This window comes from Palaemon carinicauda, chromosome 35 (genome assembly GCF_036898095.1).
Source record: "Palaemon carinicauda isolate YSFRI2023 chromosome 35, ASM3689809v2, whole genome shotgun sequence".
Taxonomy (NCBI): domain Eukaryota; kingdom Metazoa; phylum Arthropoda; class Malacostraca; order Decapoda; family Palaemonidae; genus Palaemon; species Palaemon carinicauda.
The window spans coordinates 68,199,337-68,224,307 of record NC_090759.1 but is presented as its reverse complement, the minus strand read 5'-3'; the positions used below and the strand labels follow the sequence as shown (position 1 = coordinate 68,224,307).

General features: G+C 36.3%; 1 protein-coding gene across 1 annotated transcript in view; it reads left to right on the top strand.

The window, feature by feature from the left end:
- The window catches only part of LOC137627844 (decapping and exoribonuclease protein-like), a 53,204-nt gene extending 29,145 nt beyond the window's left edge, over window positions 1–24,059 (top strand). The window contains exons 5-9 of the mRNA XM_068359256.1: window positions 2,387–2,479; window positions 10,569–10,690; window positions 16,415–16,622; window positions 22,905–23,040; window positions 23,271–24,059. Of these exons, the coding sequence (XP_068215357.1) occupies window positions 2,387–2,479; window positions 10,569–10,690; window positions 16,415–16,622; window positions 22,905–23,040; window positions 23,271–23,525 (814 nt within the window). The 3' untranslated portion in view covers window positions 23,526–24,059. The remainder of the gene's footprint in view (window positions 1–2,386; window positions 2,480–10,568; window positions 10,691–16,414; window positions 16,623–22,904; window positions 23,041–23,270) is intronic.
- Window positions 24,060–24,971: the final 912 nt, after the last annotated feature.

The following is a 24,971-nucleotide window of genomic DNA, read 5'->3' as shown; positions in this document are numbered from 1 at the left end:
CTGATAGAGTTTCCCCCACTCTCACTTGAAAAACTCTATGTGAAAGAAATGGCTGAATAAATAGTGGTAGCACTCCTCTTAGTCCAAACTCATGAATTCTTTTAAGTGTATCATATCTCCATGTGGTATCATATGCTTTTTCAAGGTAAAAAAAAGACTGTCACATGGAGCATTTTGGAAACAAACGCTTCACAAATAGAGGACTCAAGTCGTATCAACATATCAGTCATTGAGTGCATTTTTCTGAATTCATATAGAATGGGTGATAAAATACCCTTCTTTTGAAGGTACCACATCATTCTTATATTGACCATCTTCTCCATGATTTTACATAAACAAGATGTCAATACAATTGGCCTATAGTCTACTGCTAAAAACTTGTCCATACTGGGTTATAAAAAGGCTAAAATAATGGCTAGTTCCCATACTTGTATAACTATGACCATGCCATATTCTGTTATCAATGCTTAAAATAAATAACTTTGTATTAAAAGGTATGTGTTTAATCATTGCATATGGAATTCCATCGGGTCCAGGGGTTGTATCGTTACACGTAGCAAGTGCATAATAAAATTCTTTTTCAGTAAAAGGAGAATTGTATGACTCTTCCTTTTTAGTTGTGAAATTTAAAACTTTCTTTTCTTCAATGCTCCTATATTGGTGACCAGGAGCTGCTTCAGAATTTCATGACACATTTGAAAAATTATCAGCCAGGGCATAGCTAACTTTGGTTGCTTCAGTCATATACTGACCATTTATCCTTAACATTGGTGGTGGGTTTATGGTGAATTTGTGTGCTATCTTTTTCACTTTCCTCTACACATATGATGTTGGTGTTCTACTGTTAATGGAGGAAACAAACGACATCCAAGACTAGCGGCTAGCTTCTTTCATGGCACGATGGAACTGTGCCCTACATTTCTTGTATATCACTAAATTCTCCTTAGTACGGCGCCTGCACAATCAAGTTAAAGACTTTCTTGTAGCTCTGTGCAGGGCAGTTAGCTCTGATGACCACCAGGGGACTGGTCGTCGTTTGAATATCCCTGTTGTTTTGGGAATGGAGTTGATTCCTGCTGTGTGAAAAGTTCCATTAAGTAAGTCTATGGCATCATCAACACTTTCAAACTGTTTTGCATTTCCTTCAATATCACTTAGCTCCCGAAATCTATCCCAGTCCGCCTTATCAAGATCCAATCTTGGCGATCTCTGTATAGGTGGACCATTGTTGGTGTTTATAATGATTGGTGAATGATCACTAGTATGCCAATCATCTAATGTTCTACAATTAAAATCGAGAACACAATTAGAGCTTACAACTGATAGGTCAATGCACGACAAGGTACCTGTCTGAACATGAAAGTGTGTGGGCTCTCCTGTATTAAGGAGTCCTACATCTTCATTCCCCAAAATTGATGACATAATATTACCCCTTGCGTTTGCTAAAACATCACCCCATAAAGGATGTCTACTATTAAGATCTCCTAGTACGAGAAAAGGTTGTGCGAGTTGTTTAATCACCTCTACTATATTATCATATGAGATATCATTTGGAGGCAAGTAAAAAGAACAGATTGTGTATTTTCTCTATATCAATATGTACAACTACTGCCTGCAGAGGGGTACAGATAGACAAAGATATTTGGGGAACATCAAGACGAACGTACATAAGACTTCACCTATGCTTCTCTGCTTGTTGATCATATGGAGTCGTATAGCTAACATACTCTCGAGGATAAGGAGTGCTGACTAATTTAGTTGGATCAGCAATTGGGCACCGAGGTCCAGTGGGAAAGCAGTTCCCACTCTTCATTAGAGCCAAGCTGCTAATCCCTAAGGCGCCCCCCCCCCCCCTTCCTTGTCGGGGCTTCAGCATCTGGGGGCAAACTTAAGTGTTTTTATTTTTGTTATCACTGGTGTGATCGCTTGCTATGATAATGATTAGCATCACTGCACTTCTATGTGGAGGAGACTAACAAATTATTGATGATAATACTTAATTAAACATAAATTAGTACTCATTAGATTATGAGGAGTACCAATATTTTTTTATTCCTAATTTTTATTCCAGATGTAATTTTTACATGATTTACTAGGTATAAAAACTTGAGTTATGATTACTTGGAAACGTTTCATATCATTAGCATAAATGCTGTTTGGTATATATTTTCAAAGGTGGGAATGATAGAAAGCTCAAATACACAGGATCCCTGTGAGACTGCCAAAGAATTTAATACTGTCTTTCAATTTCATTTTAACAAGAAAAAAAATAGCATTCATTTAAGAAAATCAGTAAAATGCAAAAATAGGTTAATTGCAAATTATATATCTTTGAAAATTTATTTTCAGTATTTTGCACTACAATATTTCAATTTCCATATTCCAGATTGACTACAGATTTCATAAGTCTGAGGGGTAACTTTATAAATATTATGAGGACTCCTTACGATATTCTAAGCTGGACTATGTATGCTACAGAGTGAGTATCAAATATATTCTTTGTGTACAGTGCAGTCTGAGCAAACATTTTTGAGAAAAAAAGGAAGCATTTTAAACTTAGTATCTGCATTACAGGCCCATAAAGCTATTTGCTCATTAGTAATTGGCAGGTTTTATTGAGAATTCTACAAAACATGGGTACATATAAGGAACAAATATATGTTACCTTGATACTTATAAATATCGTATAAGGTGCTTCATAAAGTAGCACTATGACTAATCCATTACTGGTAATCCTATTTTTGTGCCTTCACATACATTGTACGTGATGCATATGGGTAAAAGTTTTGATTAACTAGACACCGTATAAATTTACTAGTGATAATTTTATATGAATATATACCTCACATCAGGAAGAAACACCGGCATCTGGCTATAACATGATTGAGCTTTGAAAAAGGCCACAGAAGTCATAAAATTTAGAACAAAAGCACTGGTGTTCTATTAAAATACCTGACAAGCCAGTTTTATCCAACTTCTAAACCAACCTCTGTGCAAGTGGTAGCATTTGATTCAAATTATCCAGATATCTGAATGTGGTGGGTGGAAATGAATACAAATAATATACCAAATGTAAAAATAATTGTCTACCACTTACTGGGGTTGACCGACCCCAAGCTTCTTTGCTCTCAACATCACAATTTTTGAAAGTCGTTTTTCCTAACTACATAAAGCAAAGTTTTTGATAGGAATAAGACTTCACCAAACCTAAAACAGCCGTTAAAATTTTAGGCAGAAAGTATAACTAAAGGGGCTCAGGGTTTGTATAGTTAGGTTTTTTTTTCAAATTTGCAATTTTGTTCCTAATCAGATACAAACCATCATTCTTTAATGGGGCACTCATTCTTAGGGGGGGGGGGGGAGGAAGACCCTATGAACCAAATTCTGGCTAGTTTAATCCCAGGAAATGTCAAGAGCACCTGGTCCTGTATGGGAGTGAAAGTGATGACTCCTGCCAACCTCGTAATGGTTTGAGCATGGAGATGTTACAGCTGTTACGTTGGGCCCATGCCAACTGTAAATGGTGATCAGTCACGGGAGAACTTATATCGTTGTACTGATAAGTTTTTCAAATGAATGCACATTATAAGATATACTGCACAATATCATTATTATTATTACTAAGCTACAACGTTATTTGGAAAAGCCGGATGCTGTAAGCCAACTATATGCTTTTCATTTAATTGGGCTATTGTTTCATTCGTCAGGCATTAGTCAGAAAAAGCGGAATTATGCGCTGCCTGTGTGATGAAGACTACAAGAGAATCAGGTTTCATCATGATATGGTGAATAATCAATGGAAGGTGCTTTGCCTGCATTAAACTTCAACTTACCCCACTCAGCTTTATTTGTACTATATATTAAATAGGAGAGTTGGTGTATGTCCTAACATGGTTATCAAAATATGGAAATGGTTACTGCAATAATGGTTGCGTAGTATGTTCCATTCAAACCTATCAACAACATTGTTGAAACAAAGAGTTGAAACTATTGATGAATATTTTCCACGAGTTTTTGAATAGTAAGTGCTAGAATCTCGTCTGTACTGTTAGCAATCAAAGTCAATCCCTCTGATGGTCCAGCACTTTGTTGTAGCAGAGGAGCTTGAGAGTCTCAATGTTGGGCTGGGAAATAGTGGTGGAGGGATTAATCACCCGGGCAGTTTCAACCATACTACTAAGGCTATTTCTGAGAGACGAGGCTAAGACTGGACCTCTATAAGCCTTCTTCTTTATTTCAGTTTTTTTCTTTTTGCTCTATCCAAATTTTCTTCGACGACCGCAGTTAGAACATTGACCAGGTATTGCATATGCTTCAAATGTAAATGCCATCACCCTCTGGTAGCCAGCACCTGGGCGCAGACTTAGTCTGTTAAGAGTTGGACTCCAGTGATCCAGTATTAAGTCTCCCATACTGTATTTGCGGGTAATGGGTGATGCCAGGCATTGGAGTCGTTGGTGAGAGGGGTGACAACCCCCACTGCCCAGAGTACACCCACCTAAAGAGAGACAGCCCTTCTCTAATAGAGGACTGGTCCCCAATGAAACCTCTTCTCATGTTGAGATACATGGGTTAGGACTGACATCCTCCGATAAGAGGTGGATAACTCGGCTTGCTGCTTCCTTACAAACCACTCCCTCTGATGACGAACTGGAAACTAAAAAAGGACCATTATACTAATGTTCAAAAACCGGGTAATTTGGGTAACATAAGGAACTACGTATCCTTCATGTCACCCATATTCCAACAGAGACTGATTACTATGTGCTATATAAAGCATTTCAATGTTATATGTTAGTATCAACGAAATTCGAATGAAGCTTGAAATTGACAAATGGGATTCATGGATATCCTTTGATTATCATGATAAAGCATTTAATGCAAACAGTAACATTATGAATAATAGAATCAATAATGTGCATATCAGGGGTTCTCTTTGTGATTGGGTACCTAAAGAACTGGATATATACAAAACTGCAGATAGGAGTAAAATAGATATAGAGGTGGTTGTAACCTCCCACAGTAAGCCAAAATTGCTCAGCCTAAATTGGGTACAGGAAATTATTCTAAGATATGCAAATTTCTTCAAAAGAAAGTTGGTACCATCGCACCTGGAGATATATCTCGTTTTGGAAAGAATAGTTTAATCATAAATACCAAATCATAAACACAATCTGTTATTTTATGCACTTTAATGACAGAGAATGACGACATAAAGTTGGATGGGAAACCCATCTAGACTTCAGTTATGGAAGGGGGTTAGTTTTCAATACAGACTTGCACGAGTTTAAAGAAGAAGAGACTGGCCAGTGTCCTTTAACTGTATGGAAAATGCATAAAGTCCCTGGAACATCAATGATTATCCTTACTTTCCAGGATGCTGATGTGCCTTTCCACACTGACATAGAAAATTAAAGAATTAAAGTTCGACCCTTTAAGCAGAAGCCTCTGCAATGTTTTAATCTTTTAAAATTTGGACACCCATCTAAAGTTTGCAAGAATGAAAAAGAAATATGTAGTATTTGCTGTAAATCTTACCATGGAGAGTGTACAATTAAGGCCAGGTGTTTAAATTGCAATTTGAATCATAAAATCACTGATAGGAGCTGCAAGCTGTATAAGTTGGAAGAAGCTGCCCTCAAGAAATCCAGTTTAGAACACGTAAGTGTGGACAAGTCAAAAGATTGCTGAATAAATCAAGCCACCGTGCAAAGGCATTAAAACCAGGAAGAAACTTATCAAAGGAGAAATTAAATTCACATAGTACTGCAGTAGTTCTAGAAAAAGAAATACACAATCTAATGATAAAATACTGTGTGACGAGTTAAGCATATTGCCTCCAGAGGCTTTGCCACGGAGTATTAACACTGACGCACTGCCCATCTCTACAACCCTCATCCCCCATTATAAACAATAGTACAAACCTCTCTCAGGCCATGTCCTTGCCAGAGTTGATGGAGGTTCTATTTAAAACCAGTTTACCTGATGCACCTGTAGAGGGGAAGGTCCAAAAATCTGGTAGTTCACCACCTCTTAGACGGAAAAGAGAGAACTCCATCTCTTTTGCCCCCTTCTGTAAAAAAGTTTAAAGTTGTGATGTCAATGATAATGCTTTATCTGATGATGTTTCTGATCGACCGGAAAAAAAACTTGAATAAATCTGAAATTCAAGCCGACATCCACCATCCACCTAAAAAAATTGATCAAAAGGACACAGAAAAAGAAAAATTTAAACCAAATATATCAGGACTCTCTTTAAAGAACCCTCTGGGAACTAGTGCTAGATCAAATATTGCCAATGGGGAGACTTCATCCAAGGGGTCTTCCACGAAATAAACCTTAGATTTTTCCATTATTTTGCAATGGAATTGTCTGGGTTTAAGGGCCAAATATAAAGAACTTAAGCTCCTCATTCATGAGCACTTCCCTATAATCATATGTCTACAGTAGAGCAAACTTAATGATATTTTTTGTCCTCGCAAATATATTAACTATAGGACACCATATGATCTCCGAGTAGGGAGCCATGGCAGAAGTCTTATAAATGTTCGTCGAGATGTTCCCCAAATAGCTTTGTCTATTCATACACTTCTGCGAGTAGTGGTCGTTGTACGGATTGATATAAGGAGAAAATATACAAATTGCTCTCTTTACTTACCTCCAAATGTTAACATTTTGTAAGATAATTTAGTAGAGGTGATTCAACAACTCCTTCAACCTTTTATTTTACTTGGAGATTTGAATGGTAGACATCCTTTCAGGGCGATGTTTTCGCAAACACAAGGGGCAATATTATATGATCAGTTGTGGAAAATGAAGATGTGGAACTCCTTAATACAGGAGAGCCCACACACTTTCATGTTCAGAAATGAACCCTGTCATGCATTGACCTTTCAAATGCAAACTCCAACTGCCTTCTCGATTTTGAATGGAGAACATTAGATAATTGGCATAGTAGTGACCATGCTATAATTATTATAAATACAAACAATAATTCACTCTTACAGAGAACCCCACAGTGGAGCCTTGATAAGACAGACTGGAATAGATTTCGAGAGCCAAGTAAAATTGAAGGGAATGAAGAACAATTTGAAAGTGTAGACGATGCCATAGACCTATTGAATGGAACACTACACAAAGCAGGAGTCAATTTAATTCCCAAAACCGCAAGTTTATTTAAATGGCAACTAGTCCCTTCGAGGTCATCAGAATTAATTGCCCAGAGCCACAAGACCTTTAACTCAATTGTGCAGACGTTGTACTGAGGAGAATTTAACTATATACAAGAAATGTAGAGCACATTTCTGCAGTGAAATGAAAGAAGTGAAAAAGATAGCAGGCATATTTACCCACAACCCACCACCTGTGTAAGGTAAATGGTCAATATGTGACTGGAGCAACTGAGGTTAGCAATGCTTTGGCTGAATATGTCTCCACTCTATCATGCAGTTGTGAGACATCTGGTTATCACAATAGAAGCATTGAAGGACAGAAACTTGAATTTTACAACAAAAAAAGGAGGAATCTTACCATGCTGTTTTTACCATAAAGGAATTTGACTCGGCCACTGGACCCGATGGAATTCCATTTGCAATTATTAAAAATGTACCTGTTAATACTAAGTTATTTATTTTAAGCATTATTAACAGATTATGGCATGATCATAGTTATCCAAGAGTATAGGAACTATCCATTGTTTTACCATTTTTTAAACATGGTAAGGATAAGTTTTAGCAGCAAACTATCGACCAGTTGCACTGACATTTTGTTTATGTAAGATCATGGAGAAGATGTGGTAACAGGAAAAGAAGGGTATTTCATCACCTATCCAGTGTGAATTTAGAAAAATGCACTCAACAACTGATGTGTTGGTTCGACTTGTGTTCTCTATTTGTGAAAACTTTGCTTCCAAACAACACCATGAAACAGTTTTTTTAATCATGAAAAAGCATATGATACTGCATGGAAATATGGCATACTTAAAACTATTCATAATATGGGGTTGGGAGGAAAGATACCATTGTTTACTCTATCATTTTTTTAAAATAGATTTTTCAAATTAAAGTAGGGGAAACTCTGTCAAAGAGGCAATGTTAGGAAGGAGGAGTGCCCCAGTGTATTGTGCTAAGTGTAACTCTACTTGCATTAGCCATTACTGGGATGTCCTCTGTTATTCCCCAAAATATTCTATCAACATTCTTTTTAGATGATCTCTCCATATCAATTGCTAGAATTAGAATGTTGATGGTCGAGAGAAAACTACAACTATCAATTGACAAAATTATTCACTGGACTGATATGAATGGATTTAAGTTTTCAACAAGCAAAACTGTTGAAGTCCATTTCTGTCATATTCGGGGAGTACATTCAGACCCGGATATATACATCAAAGGTCAACGGATCCCATGTGTAAGTGAAATTAGATTTCTAGGATTGATATTTGATTATAGGCTTACATGGGTTCCTCACTTTAAAGCCTAGAAATTAAAAGGTCTTGAGGCTCTGAAGCTTTTAAAAGTTTTGTCCCATACATCATGGGGGGCAGAATGCAAAACTATTTCAATATTATACACAAGTCCTTAATTTTTTCAAAAATTAGTTATGGAGGTGAAATATACCCCTCAGCCACCCCAATACCATGTCGGTATCAGATTGTCCACAGGAGCATTTAGAACATTCGCCTATTCTGTCTCTTTGTTGACGCTAGAGAATTACCCTAGATCTTTACCGAAAGTCTTCTATTATTCGGTATTGGTTTAGGTTGCAAAGACTTTCTAATTCTTTAGCCTGTCAGACTGCAAACCTTGTAAGGTATTGTAGATATTTTGAGTTGCACCCAAAATCTCCTCAATCTTGTGGTTTTCAGATAACACAATTAATAAACACTCTTGATATAACAAGAAGTACAGTTCTTTCATTTAGGGTATTACTAACCCCTCCATGGAAATTACCTAAGTTATCTTTTTGTAAATATTTCATTGCTATAAAAAAAACATGACTGACTTCGAAGCCATGTCTCTTTCTATGGAACATGTCAGGAACATAGAGAATCAACTTTTATATATACTAATGGCTGTAAATCTGATGCTGGTGTTTGATTTGGAGTAAATGGTAGTGCTTTTAATTGTAGAGGTGCACTTCCCCTAGTACCTTCCATATTTACTGCCGAACTATATGGCATACTAACAGCTTTTGGGAAAATAGAGTTATAAGAGGAGGGCAGTTTTACCATCATTAGTGATGCAAGAAGTGTCCTATAAGTTTTAGAAGTTTTTAATTCCAGAGTGGCTTTTTATCATTGGGCTGAGAGGTATAACAATTCAATTTTGCTGGGTTCTGGCACTCGTAGGATTGACTGAAAATGAGAAGGCAGATTTACTGGCAAAGAATGCAGCAGCTGAGTTGCTACCAAGAAGGTATCCCAGTCTCTGTGATGATTTTTCACCTAGCATCAAGAATTATATCTATAATAATTGCTAACAGATTTGGGATAGTTTAGTTGATAAACGATGAGAGAAATAACAAATGTTATATCTCCTTAGAGGTATAACATGATACCCCAAAAGAGGGAAACTACTCTTCGCTGTCTCCGCATTGGTCACACTCGGTTAACACACAAGTTTCTGCTAACTGGCCAACACCAGCCATATTGCGACAACTGTTTGGTACCCTTGTTTACAGACTCCTTAAGAAATAGATATGTCTGAGGCATCAGGTGAGGATGGCAGGTTCATCCTTGCTAAAATATTTTTAAATTGATTTCAGAAGCAGATCTTCTGAAAGCTATTTAGCTTCTATAAGGACATCTATACTTTTATTGTTTTAAAATGAGTTTCCTTTCATTCTTTATTTATAACAAATGATAGCAGCATTAATAATCTTAGATGTCAGGATGCCAGAAAACTCTCAATCAGTCAAAAGTCAAATGTTTGAGAATAGCTGACTGATGGGCAGGGGCTTACCACCCAGTAGTTATAACTACCTTGTTGGATTTTTAACGGCTATTCCAACAGTGATCAAGTCATACTTCTATTAAATGATGATGATTTATATTTGTTTAGGAACAAAGGAAGTAGGATCTAATCTACACTTTCCTTGTAAAGGTATCTGTTAATTTCTATCACATTCACTAATTAGGTTAATACAAAATGAAACACACTTAGTCATTGGTAGTAGGGAGGTTTGGTGAAACATGGTGGTGGAAGGAGTTCAACCTGGTCAATTAATTTGCCTTTATTGTGTAAAAGCTTACGTTTTTATGAATTTTGTGGATTGATTGGTAGCACCCTTGTCTGTCACCCAACAGGTCATGGCTTCAATCTCAATATATGGTATCAATTTATTCCTGACTTGAAAATTAGTGTGTCTTACTTTCTTGATTTACCTTTTGAAAGATATTTTGATTTCAAATGTCCTATGGAACATATGAACATTTTTATTCTGAATATGCTGTGCACTGACTTTGTAAGAGTTTTTATTACTGGATGGATAAATAACTATACTGTAACAATAAATGAGGTAAGTGTATGGACATGTTCCAATATACGGTACTTCTTCATTCTTTCCAGGTTCAAAGGATCTATCTATATTTTAAACTGGCCAACAGAAGAATTTATCGAGCAACAAAAAAAGCCTGAAATGGATGATCCATCTAAATGGGGTCACGCATTTAAGCATTATATGAGAGGAGGCAAGTAAGACTTGTAATATTTTGCATTAAACTAAAATGTGCTTTTGTATAAAGACAAACTATTGCCTTATTTGAGCCATGACTTTAGTAAATAAAATGAAACCAGTGTGAAATTTTGATTGTAGTGGATTTATGACTTTGTGTCATGGGAGGGTGTTCAGTGCCTATATGCAACTGGGGAACACTCATTAGTTGGAAAGTAAAAGGTGAGAGGTTGGAATCCAAGAGCAAAGAGAGAGGGAGAGAGAGATGTAACATGAATATAAAAGAAGGATATAAAGTAACTCTCCATAGTAGGTTGGCCAAGGCACCAGCCACCCTTTGAGATAATACCGTGAGAGTTATTGGGTCCTTTGTCTGGCCATATGGTACTGTTTTGGATCCCTCTCTGGTTTCAGCTCAATTTTCCTTTGCCTACACACAAAGATTAGTCTGGTCTATTCTTTACACATTCTCCCCTTTCCTCATACACTTGACAACACTAAGATGACCGAAAAATACTTCTTAACTAATGGGGTTGAATACTGCAATGTAATTTTTCAGTGACTACTTTCTACTTGGTAAGAGTAGAAGAGACTCTTTAGCTATGGCAAGCAGCTCTTCTTGGAGAAGGGCACTCCAAAATCAAACCATTGTTCTATAGTCTTGGGCAGTAGTGCCATACCCTCTGTATCATGGTCTTCCATTGTCTTGGGTTCGAGTTCTCTTGCTGGAGGGTACTCTCAGGCACAAAATTCTACCCGTTTCCTTATATCCTTTCCTCCCTAGGCTATTTTTCTGTTGGAACCCTTGTCTTATAGCATCCAGTTTTTCCAACTAGGTTTATAGCTTAGCAAGTAATAATAACAACATGTCACAATCTTCTTAAAAATTTCAGTGAAGACATCATCAGGACTAAAGCTTTTAAAGTTTGTGACAGACATTTCTAGCAGGCTTGTTCCTCTACAACAAAGAGTCAGTCAGCAATAGTGAAACTATTCCAATACTGTATTGCATAGCTTCCAGGTTGTGATCACCATCCATGACTGATTTGAGGCGGGCTATCACACATTTCCTGAAATTAGCTTTTAAAAGTTTTTAATGACCCCCTGGTCCATCAGCTGAGTTAGTTAAGTGGTGTTTGGAAAAAAACCATCCTCTCCACGTTGTCACAGGGAACCTGCACAAATTATGGATGTCCAGGAGTAATATCAAGAGTTGTTAGCAAAACCTTGAAATCTCACACTAACTTCTGCAGGTACTGTTCAACTTATGGCAAGAAGAAAGAGTGGAACGAATTACGAAAAGAAGTCCTTCATTGTCCTCTTATTATGCATCCAATAAATTGGCAAGTTCTTGTAGCAGTGTTGGAATGTAATGCACGTTGGTTCACCGACTTATAAATGAAACCATGCCATATGAGATGACAAGCTGCACGATTATTTGAATAGTATATAATGTTGATATTAGAATGTGGATTTTTTATTAGAATTGAAACAAGGAAGTTTTATTAGAAATTTGGTAAAAAATACTTGATGTAAATTAGAGAAACAAGAAAATTGTACGAGCAATTAGCCTACCTGACCTTGGCTTCCTTAAAATCAGGACAGCATTTTTCTAGGGCAAATAAGGTGCGCTGGGCTATCTGCTCCCAAAACAAACCTGTTAGGCTATAAAAATTTAAACCATTGACTGTTACATTCCAGTACTGTAATACATACTGGCAAAGTTGTGGTAATTTATGTAACCCAAATAAATTTGTTTTTCACACAAAACAGATGAAAGATATTACTGGTGTTTTCAATCTCACGTAATTAAAGATGCAGTACACGCATTGTGTTTATCAACTACTGTATGCACTAATCTGATTCATTCATATTCCCCACCTGTTCTGACTTTCCCCCTTCCCTGTGATAATCTCTTGCAACACAGAAAGAATAGTTTTCTCTCCCTCAAGGCCTGCGAATGCTGTCTCCCAAATCTTCACGTTTTTCAGTGAAAACTGTTACTTCATATTGTCAAACCATCCCCTGATGGCTGGGAAAGGCGTAGATTGCATCGCTAAGGAGGTATTACTGGACCTCGGTCTGGGTTCATCAGCCTTACCCGCAGAAGACATGAAAAGTTGGAAGAGGGATTTTACCTTCCCCCAGAAGAGATTGAAGTCCACTGCTATGCCTTTGCAGTACTGATACTCAATCCATATGAACAAGGCATTCTTCATCTGGATAATAGCCATGTCCACAACCATTGCTACATGCTAAGAAATTAGCAAGACACTTGAACTTACAGTAGCAAGAATTTTTGCAGCATTTTTCTTGATTTACCCCACAGTAGTCTAGTTCACAGGGAGCATTGAATCCATGGCAAGAAAACAAATACCTTTTGTATATCAATTCTACAACCATACAAAAGTTAACAAATTTTTCTTGCAATTAGGCAAAAGTTGAATGTGTAGCAAAGAGACGATATATACAAATGATTTTTATCATAAGGCAGGTGCAACCATAATGAGGCATTGTGACAGTGGTGTGCTAAGGCTTGCAGCATATGCAAAATGAAAAAAGAATGCCTAGAGATTAAGTTTTCTGTAAACAGTATGTTTTGGGTTACCGTAGGTTACCTGTGATTTGAAGTATTATCAGTGTTTTAATTCACTGGTTAGCATTGGCCTTGCTTATGCTTAGTTTTATTTTCATACATGTAAGAAGAATTTTCTATTTATAATGATGTATCTCAATAATGATATATCTCTGTAGAAGATATGCTTTGCCATTGACAAGACACCTGTATGTTAACCTATTTATTTTGACAATTATTTAATTTTTCATAAACCCTAAATATAAATATTGAACCACATATAGCTTTCTGTCATGACTATACATACTGGCAGGCAAGAAATGAATGGCAATGACAAACATTCATGAATCAACAGAGGTGTAACAATCTTTAAATCTTTGACTTTGTTAAAAATGGCGGGGGAAAAAATCCCTTCTTTGTCACAATGGCAGAATTGCTCCTACTTCCGATTCATAACCTTTCTTCACTTCTCCTTAACCCTCTGCACCCCTTCCTAGTGCCTCCCTGTCTCATGAAGAATCTCATCTTTCTGAAAATATGTTTCTTTTACCCTTACTGTCATGCACGTTACGCCGACGCGGACCCCTTCTATGCCTTTTAATATGTATGACTCTGAAGCCAGACTGGAATTGAATTGAACTAAATATGAAATTTAGGCCTTAAGCCAGGCACTGGGGTATCAAAGCCCATTCAGCGTTGTATAATGCAAATTCATCAACCATACCCGTACTCTCACATTTGAGACCATTTTAACTTCTAAAACAAATCAAACAACTTTCATACAATAATATCTAAATGCAAAATAAGGAAGGATTAAAAGGATTAAAAGATAAATCAACAAAATTATTTAAAGCTCATGATATAAACCAATACTCTGTATAAATTTTTTCAAGTTCAGGGTATTACAATTTACCCCCAGTATATCTCTTAAAGGTTTGTCCAGGGGAAAATGTGTCTTCCTTTGAAGACTAAAAATAGGACAATCGACTAAATTATATTTGATATCTATTGTCACTTGACAAGTATTACAAAGAGGGGCCTGTCTCCTTTCACCACTCTTCATTAAATAATTGTGGGGTGCATGTGTATGGCCAATACACAGTCTAGTTAAAATTATATCATCCTTCCCCTTGTAAAATTAAAAGATGACCATTTATCCACTGAAGGGTGGATTTGTCTCAATTTTGTATTGGTGGTCAGTTCAGACCATCGGGCCTGCCACTTATTCTTACCGTAAAAATGTATCTTGCTTTTAAGGTCTTTCTGGAGTGCCACTGCAGGAGTAGAATAAAAGTCTTCTTTCCAACCTTCACATTCCATGATATGTGAAGGGGAAACACCTGAATAATCGATCATTCTATGCTTGTCAATCATTTTCGTGGGCAATAAACTTAGCCATCATCCAAACGTCTTAACCTTAACCTTACAGCATTGCGGAGAAAAGTACTTACATCTAGGGGTAGAATATGATCCTGGGATGAATAGTGGGGTTGCCTTGTGCAAGAAGAAAATTCTTCACACTCAGCAAGGTTGATGCTAGTGTAATCTGGCTGAATGATCTTACTACGTGAATCCTGGCAAGCATAGGTAACAGCAAATCTCCTACTCGACTTCCCTTAACTAGGTAAGAAAGGAGAGTGTGGTATGAAAGAAATGCGTAGTTCTGGAAATCGTTGGGGAGTGACCGCAGCTGATGCGGTCCGTCCACCACATTTATAAATTTCTAAGAATCTCTCAAAACTCTGAAGAGACCTCTGCTTCGGGAACCTTTCGTTATAAGGCACACTTGGTTCCTGAAAACGTGATGGGAAATGTAGACTTCCTTCATCCAACACTGTTGCCTTTTGACTTAGGGGAAAAGCCTTCTCAACTAACAGGAGCATCTTATAGAACACATTTGATCATTTATCATTCTATATGATGAACTAGGACCTGTAAAAGTGACACTTGCTTGATTGCGTGTGTCATTTGAAGGCTCCCTATAACTCCTGGCATGCAATATTGAAGGGAGGTTCTCGAAGCCTAGGAAGAGATTCTTTTTTAACTCTAGCTAGGAGGAAACTCAGCAATGTAGAAATCTCATTAAGTTTCGTGCGGCAGGAAGCATAACTTTCCCATTGGGAGGGAGACCAATTCCTACAATAGTTACATGGAGATTCTCTACAGCATCTCTTGTCTAGGCAAGAGGGACATAGAGGATGTGTTTATGTCTGCCTAGCTCATAAGGACTCCACAAACGTTGCTATCCTGTACTGAGCAAAGGCGTAAATACTGAGATTTACTGGACATAAGCCCTCACTCGTAATTTACCGTTAATGAGTAGACACCCAAATGACCATGAATTAAGGATAAAACACAAGTCAGGAGTAATACACACTAAAAGGATAGGCAAGAAAAATGCAAAAGGCTTGATCGTAGAGAGGAAGTGAGAGAACAACATCTTCACTTTGCGACCAGCAGTGTTGTGTAGAGGCGCTATGAATGAGCTCCTACTTGTTCCTTGCACATGCGCTATGTTTCCCCAGCACGAAGCATGGAGCAATCAAGCTAAAAGTTTGATTGGCTGGTCGTAGAAAACCTTTGATTAACAGCAACCACATATGAATGATTCTGTAGTTTGTATCCGCATAGGAATAAACATATTTTCCTAATAGCTAATGGGAGATGAGCCGTACCCCAAAATATTTGTGAGAAGAGGCTCTCATAACCCCGAGATCTAGTGTAGCTCTTTTATTTTATATCTAATAGATTATTCTTTTGACAAAAACCTTAAGACCAAGGATATTTGATTGATCACAATCATGAAATTTCTCAAGTGTGATTAATTCCTCCGTGCCTCCTGTGATTTTTATTTTACAGTGTGTTTTTTTAGTATGAGGGACACTATCAATTTGAGTACCATACAAATAGTTCAATTTTCCTAGATGTGTTCTTTTGCAGAAGCACTGTATTTTACCTGTGTTTTTCATGATAGAATTATGTCCTACTAGTTAACTTCTCAAGATTCTTCTTGCATATCAATGTTAGGTTTCAGAATTTTAGTTCCCCAGGCAATGTATCACGAAGTCAAATTAGCAATTTTGATGCAATGTTATTTTTTATATGATGAGTTTAAAAGTCTTAATGCTTAAACAATTCATTAACAATTCGTGTTGAATATTTTAGGTGACCCTGAGGATGGAGTAGATGCTAATGAAGAATACTATGTAGTGTTCAAGAATCAAATTGGACAGATTTCTCTTTTTTATCCCGCGAAAGTGGATTGTGTTGATCCAGAGCTTTTTGAAGAAGATTTTAAAAATATGGAGTCTTTTGTTTCGATAAAGTGTTGCAAAGAATTAACTGATGACAGAAAGAGGAGAAACTTCAAGAGGTAAGAATCTGTATGTAAAAAAGAAATACATAATGAATATCTATTTAAATAGTAATTCTCCACTTACAGGTATGGCCCCGTGTGAAAGCAACACATTGGTTACAACTTCTAAATCACAAGTGCATCCTAAGTGCAGAAAAACCTTGTAGTATTAGCTGTTCATACACCTACTGAAAAGGCTCACCAGCAGTGTTCAAACTCTTTCTTCTACACACAATAAGCCATTCACCTTTGTCCTAATAATTCTTGAAATTACCCACTTTTTACCTCCTTAGCACCCTTTATTTGTTTCACACCTTGGTGCATCTTTTCTCCTCCAATGACCATTATTGTTATGCTAGTCTCCACTTTTCCATCCGTTCAGACATACCTTCACCCATTTTCATTCAGCATGCAAAATAGCATTAAAAAACTTTTCCCCACTTGGATATAAAAAGGTCAATTAGTTTGTACGTTTTAACCTGATTTTGAAAGGGGAATTTTCCTCCCATTTTGTCAGCAATAAAAAAAAAATATAGAATCAGGGATATCATTAATAACCCCTGGCTTACGAGATTTAAATACAAAAATTAGGTTGAAGTTATTTTACATATTGGGGATTGAATATACCTGCCTCAACGTTATTTTAGACAGTAGTAGTGCTGTAAAATGTCCTCATTATGACAAGTAACTGTCGATTGAGCGTATTCTGGTACACTGCTCCAATTAAAGAGGCTAGTGCAATGGTAACACGCTCGCCTTGTATTCGCATGGCGGCAGTGTGAATTTACGCTGTCTACTTGGGAGGTTATAGCTGTAGTTGATCAACACTGGCGGGAGGGAGTGGCAAGCGTATCTTCAGATGATACTGGAAATGAAACGTTTAAAGTACAGCCTTGACCTAAAATAGTCTGGCAAGATCCTTGTGAAGTAATGATTCAAGCCATCATGGCCTTTTCAAGACAGGAACTTTGTATTTTAAGCAACTACAGTAACAATCATATAGTTGTATCATAGTATGAAATAAAAACAGCGAAATACATATTTTCTATTGTTTACATTAGTAAGCTCTTCAAGATTACCGTCTACGCTATTCAAATCAACTGATTAGGGTAAACTACCGAATGATTTATTTCTTGAGCTAAAAGAACCAATTATTACAAATTTCCCTGCATAAAAGTGTGTATTTTTTAGTAAAAATACTTTCTTCATATTTTATTTACTGTCAATTTTAATGTCATATAAAAATTTGGTGGTGTTTCATCCTTGCTGCTGATGCCTAATAATTTTAGTATACCTTCACGATGCTTCATTTCAAAGCTTAGGAATTTATTGACCTTTTCTCCCAATTCTTTTGGTAGCTTTTGTGCAATTTTGTTGCCCTTTTCGGAAGTAGTAAAAGGTATGAGGTAATATATGTCATATTCTACCTAACATCATTTGCAACAATTACAGTAATTGTTTACTATCGTACGAAAGTTGAAATATAAACAAAACGCTTGTTTTTCTTCTTTTTGTTTATAGTCCATTGCATTAATAACAATACTATACAGTTATTATTCATTCTCCTTTGTATTTTTAAGCTAATGAACTAGAGGTTAGGATAAAGTCACGGAGAATTAGAGGTTACTTTATCATAATTTAGTCTCAAAAAAGTAATTCGCATGACACAAGACATACATAAAATAATTTCAAGTGTGAAAATTTGGTGCTCACACAGTATGCAAGATCGCAAGTGTTACATGAGTATATGCGGTATTACTTTAATTTACTCTTTATTGATTTTTAGGCCCAAAAATTACTAACTATAAAAAGAAAAATCAAAATATAAAACACAAAAATTGACTACCCTCAGAAACCTGCAGTATAAAGAAGAGTCCACAAAATAGATTTACATATATCTATAAATCCAAGATGCACTCAGGGAGCAATAGGTGAACCGCAATATGGCGAGGGATTACTGTACGAGTATTTCCCTTATTTCTTATGGGAAAAATTGTTTTGGCTTACGAGCATTATTAGTTGCAATCAAGCTCCCAGAATAAAATAAACTCATAAACCGAAGTACCACTGTGTGTGCATATGTGTATATGTTTGTATTTGTGTGTGTGTATTGTCATACCATGACTCATGTCCATAGAGTAACACCGATCTCACTAAACTGATATATAGTCTGATTTTTATATGTAATTTCAGACGATTTGATTTCCAAATTTTACTTGACCTAGCTATTGTCTGATTTTCATTTTTCAATCGTTCACTAAACTCTTATTCTAAAGAATCTGTATTGGAGATCATAGTTCCTAAATACTTTAATGATTTTACCTCATTAATCCTTTCTCCTTCCAATGATATTTCATCTTCCATTGCATACTCCACTCTCATCATCTCTGTCTTTCTTCTGTTTGTCTTCAGCCAAAACTTGTGCGATATTTCATGCATTCTGGTAAGCAAGCATTGCAGATTCTATGGTGTTCTGCTAAGTAGGACAGCATCATCAGCATTCCCAAGGTCTGCTGAATTCCTATCACCAATCCTGTCCAATCCTTCTCCACCATCTCTGACTGTTTTACGCATTACAAAATCCATGAGGAGGATGAACAACATAGGTGACAACACATTGCCTTAGAGTACTCCGCTGTTCACTGGAAATTCATTTGATAATACTCCATTAATATTAACTTATACTGGCTATGCTCATGAACAGATTTAAATTTAATTTACATATTCAAGAGGAATTCCATAATAATACAGGACTCTAAACAAAATTAGATGGTGCACACTATCAAAGGCTTTTTCATAGTCCACCAATGCCATCAAAAGGGGATTTCTATATTCTACGCACTGCTGTACATCATGTCTCAAAATGAAAATTTGGTCAGTGCAACTTCTTTTACTAAATCCTGCTTGTTCATCTCTCAGCTTTTCATCAATCCTACTCTCCAGTGTCTTTAGAATAAACATACCGTACTATATATTTTCTTAACAACTGACGTAAGTGTTATGCCTCTGTAATTATTGCAATAAGTCAAGTATCGTCTATTTTTTTTTTTTTTTTACCAACACTCCTAACTCCCATTCATCACGTTTTTCCTCTTTATGCCACATTCTACAAAATAATCTTGTCAGTAGTCTAGGAGTCACTTCATTTTCGGCCAGAATCATCTCGGAAGTTATTCCATCGTATCCTGGCGCTTTCCATCTCTTTAGTTTTTGGAGAATAGCTTTGACTTCAAACACACTGAATTCATTCATGGCCACATCAAGGTCTTCATCAGCTTCAAGTATATCAATCAAATTATTCCCTTCATATCTCCTATTCATAACCTCAATAAAGTGCTCCATCCAGTGTTGTCTTTCTTCATCTTCTGTTGCTATAAGAGAGGCATCTCTCTTTTTGATGGGTATATGCTTTTTCTTTTCCACAGTCAAAATTTCATTAATAATTCTATGAGCAATTATTACACCACAGCCAGTTCGTGAAGTCATAGCATACTCAGCCTCATCTGCTTTATAGTCTAAATATTCTCTCCAGTCATTCCTGGCTTTTCTTTTGACCTCACTATCAATACTGGAATACTTAGCATGCTCTACCTTGTAATTTTCATTACCTCCTAAAAACTTTCAACAATCAATTTTTGTCTTTGTCTCCTTTTTATAGTATCCCTAGTATCACTTGATATCCATGGCTTGCGTGTCCAAAGACTTAACTACCAACTGACTGATATAAGTTCTTAATATCACACCATTCATCATTAATTGTCTGTTCTTCGTCTCTTAAAGTCTCTACGACTGCAAATCGATTCCTATATTCAACTGTTAATGTTTCTTGGTGCTCTTCCTCTAAAAGCTTAGTTGTATCAAACCTAGGTGTTCTTTCCATCTTTCTGCTGGGTGCTTTGTTTTAATTTAAGTGTGGCAATGAGGAGATGGTGATCACTACCAATATCTGCACCTCTATAGCTTCTTATATTTCTCAGAGTCCTCTTCCTCTCTTTATTAATGGCAATGTGATTTATCTGATTTTAGCCACAGGGTGAAGTCCATGTATACTTGTGGATGTTCTAGTGTTGAAAAAGAGTACCTCTAATGACAAGATTGTTTGCTGAACAGAGACTTATGAAATGTGCTCCATTTTCACTTGTAACTTGATCAAGACCCTCGACACCCATCACATTCTCTATCACTTGATTATTTCCTCCAACTTGAGCATTGAAGTCACCAATCATAATTTTTATATCTCTCTCAGGGACCTCATCTATTACCCTCTGCAGTTTTTCATAGTATTCATCTTTCCTTTCTTCAAGGGAATCATTTGTTGGGGCATAGCACACTATAATACTCATATTACACTACTTTGATTTGAACTTTGCTAGTAACAATTTACAATTCACAGCTCTCCACTCGGTTAATGCATTTTCTGCACTTGGTGTCATCATTCCTACCCCTTCTCTTCTAACTGCATCTGATATTCTTTCTGCTCTTGGTGTCATCATTCCTACCCCTTCTCTTCTAACTGCTTCTGATCTTCCTAAATATATATATATATATATATATATATATATATATATATATATATATATATATATATATATATATATATATATACTCATAAGCCATATATATTTTTGATACATTAATGTCTGGATTCTCTTAACGACCTCGGGATCAGAACCCCAGGCGAAATCACACAAAGACAAGAGCTTGTGACCGGCCGGGAATAGAACCCTGGTCGGCAAGCTTGTACAGACAGTGACTAAACCACTTAGCCACGAAGAAAGATCAAAGTCGATGACAATTCTTCTGTACTTATACCTGTCGAATTCAGGTGTTTTGTACTTAGAATTGAAATCAACCCATCTTCACCATCGTAGCTAATTGGTAGTTTGTTACTTGGCATTCGATTAATGATAAATTTTGCACATTTAGACGTGTTTTTCATTATTCAAATAAGCCATATATATTTTTGATATATTAATGTCTGGATTCTCTTAACGACCTCGTGATCAGAACCCCAGGCGAAATCACACAAAGACAAGAGCTTGTGACCGGCTGGGAATCGAACCCTGGTCGGCAAGCTTGTACAGACAGTGACTAAACCACTTGGCCACGAAGAAAGATAAAAGTCAATGACAATTCTTCTGTACTTATACCTGTCGAATTCAGGTGTTTTGTACTTAGAATTGACCCCTGCCAGTACATACTAATTCTGGTAAGATCAACTGCCAGGCATCAATGAATTTATCGAGATTTAGAAGGGGCATTTCCTCCACACCCAAAGCTCTCATTACTCTACCAAGTTGCTCATATGCTTATACGAGTATAACCGTTGGCAAACATGGATTGCTAAAATATACCTCCAAGCACAGTATATATAAAATTTTCAGTACAAAATAAGCATTAACCCTAGCATGAAGTTGCTACATAGAAATGAAGAACATAATAATGGCTATGTTCATATTGTAACTGCTGAATACCCTGTGCAGAAATTACACAACATTGATCACTGACTAAATCTACACAAGTTTATCAGCAAGTGCTATTCATCTTTAACTTGCATACACATACTTCCAGGATATTAACGTTCTTCCTCTCAATTATGCTAAGCAAGTTGAAGATTGTGGTAAACCAATCAAATATTTATAGAGCTCATAATAATAAAACCTATTCAATTTAAAGTCCTGTTCACAACCATACAGATATAAAAATAACTCAATTATTTTTTAAATAACAAGCTGAAAATGTTTCCTTGATTACTGAAGTAGGCCTAACCATGTAGCCAATGCTAAATGCGCATATAACTTTGATTTTGTTGTTTTTTATTCACACCAACTAGTGCCTTATTGGTATTTCATTATTCAGATGCTAACCTTCTTCTGTGTTTTATCAAAAGAAATCATATTTACTTTCGAGTAAAACTATAAAAGTAGAAAGCTAATTTATAAATCACATTAGGCCAATACTTATGAAAACATTGCTGATGCCAGTCAATGTTGAACACTCGTTAACACAGGTAGATCCGCAGTTGTTTCCACAGGAAAATTCTTTTTTTTTTTCTTTTATATAAACAATTATTGAACTGTGACCATTCACTGGGGAAATACCTTCTGTGATTCTGCAGTTAATCATTGATACTCATCAGATAAAGAGGGTGACAATAATTGAAATAAAATGTACTAAACTGGCAATCCCAAGAGTTTTCTAAAGAAGGAGGATGAATTTTGAGACTTGTAGCTTCACATTTGACGCTTTCTGTACAGTATAATACTATATTCCTCCTCTTATGATTTTTATTTCATCCAGATTCAAACTAAACCAAATTTGGTGTGAGAATAAACTGGCTGACATACCCCGCACCATTGTGGGATTTCGGACTGATGATGGAGTAGTTCATTCCTTGGAGCTTCTGAAAACAGACAAGCTTCCTGAAATATGTGAAGTAAGAACACGTGGACTTTACTAGCTTTCAATGAATAAAATCATTATACTCTAAAATAGTTCATTGACCAATGAAGTTAATTGTAATTTTATACATCAAATTCTTGAGTACAGGGTAACAAATGATTAAATTTGCAGATTGCACAATTGTTCCTGACATAAAAATATTATTTTTCATTTAGTATAGCCGGCGTACAGCTACTTCATTTACCACTTGTTTCATTTTTTCAGGACGAGTGGGATCCTAATGTGTGCTTAAACTTTTTGGTAGTGTTTCTCAACTTTGTTAAGGAAAGAGTGCACAGGGAGCCTGGAACTACATTCAAGTTTCATCGCGAAGCCTGGGGACATAGTATATACTGCTCAAAGTTAACTGGTACAGATCACATAAACATGCTCCCAACTTGGTATACTGATGGTTTGTTTGCGGAGGACTTTAAAGATGAATCTAAAGAACAATCATATTCCTTAAAAGTTAATAATTAACAGTTTATAATTGAAACTTGTACATTTTACGGTAACCTCTTCATTAGCAGTATTCACTATTTCTCTAATTTGTTTTAAAATTCTATGTTATGTACCATTTTTGTTTCTTCACATGTTGACCAAGTTTATCCTAAGCTTCAACACCAGATAAAAATAAGAGAGACTTTGAGGGCGATGAATGTAATTTTGCACTTAGTAGGTGTTATCACCAGGAGCCGTATTTGTGCTCGATTAGTTTTTATAACCCATCTTCAGCCAATATCTATATTGGTCATTGTACTTAAATATTCCATTTGTTCCTTTCAGTTAATCCACTTAGAACAAATATTATAATTTTATATAAATGAGAAATACTGAGGCTCTATTCCTTTAATGTTTCCCTTCACCCAAATTTTCCAAACATTATGTACACATATCGAAGTCTTTAGTTAAATGTTTAGCTATAACATTTGTTTTTGGTGTGCTAAAATTATCTTTAAAAAATGTAAGCTTTTTGTCAGAATTTAAGTTATCAATTGTAATTATATTTGAAGTACATACACTAAAGAAATTTCTTTGAATTTTCCTCAAAGAGAGAGAGAGAGAGAGAGAGAGAGAGAGAGAGAGAGAGAGAGAGAGAGAGAGAGAGAGAGAGAGAGAGAGATATGAATCCACATAATGCTGATTATATCCCCATTAATCAACAATTAGTCGATACTGGTAACATTCACAGCCCTCACCTGATAGTATGTTCCAGTTCAAGGATATGTCAGGTGAAGTTTCAACAATGGCTTGCATTGATTATTATTATCAGTCAAGTTGAAACAATAGTTAGGCACGCCACAAATCCACAACTTTCGTCCAATACCAGATTGGAGATATCATAAAAGCTTATTTTTATAAGATAAAGTAATAACTTTATTGCATCATCTTGGCCAATGGTATCGTACTGAAAGTTGAACCCGGGTATGGGAAGGAAATTAGAAGCTGGAACTGCGGCACTGCTAGACGCAAAATAATTAAATTATTACAAACACAACTCGAAAGTCTTGACTGATTCCCTGGTTTACCCACCGTACACTAAGACATATATCGTATTCTACAAATAAAGTTTCCATTCGTTTACTACACAGCTCAATACATTGCTTGCAAACAGATAGACATAAAAAGAGGAACCAAGTATCTTTATCGTGATTCATGACCCCGCCAGTGTTGGGAACTTGCGATACTTTGTTAACAGACTGACAGGCACTGTGACACAGTAGAGGCAGCAAGCACTTCGGTGTCTAATACGTGGTATTTGTGCTTCAGTTTAATAGGTTCTATTTAAAGTGATCAGTTCCACGAGTTGAGAGAAGATCAGAAGAGGAACTTTCGATAGCTGATAAGCAAAGTGAACGTCAATCGTTATGTCTTACTACTACAGAGGATCTAGACCGATGGTGTCCGGAAGGGTAAGACTTACGG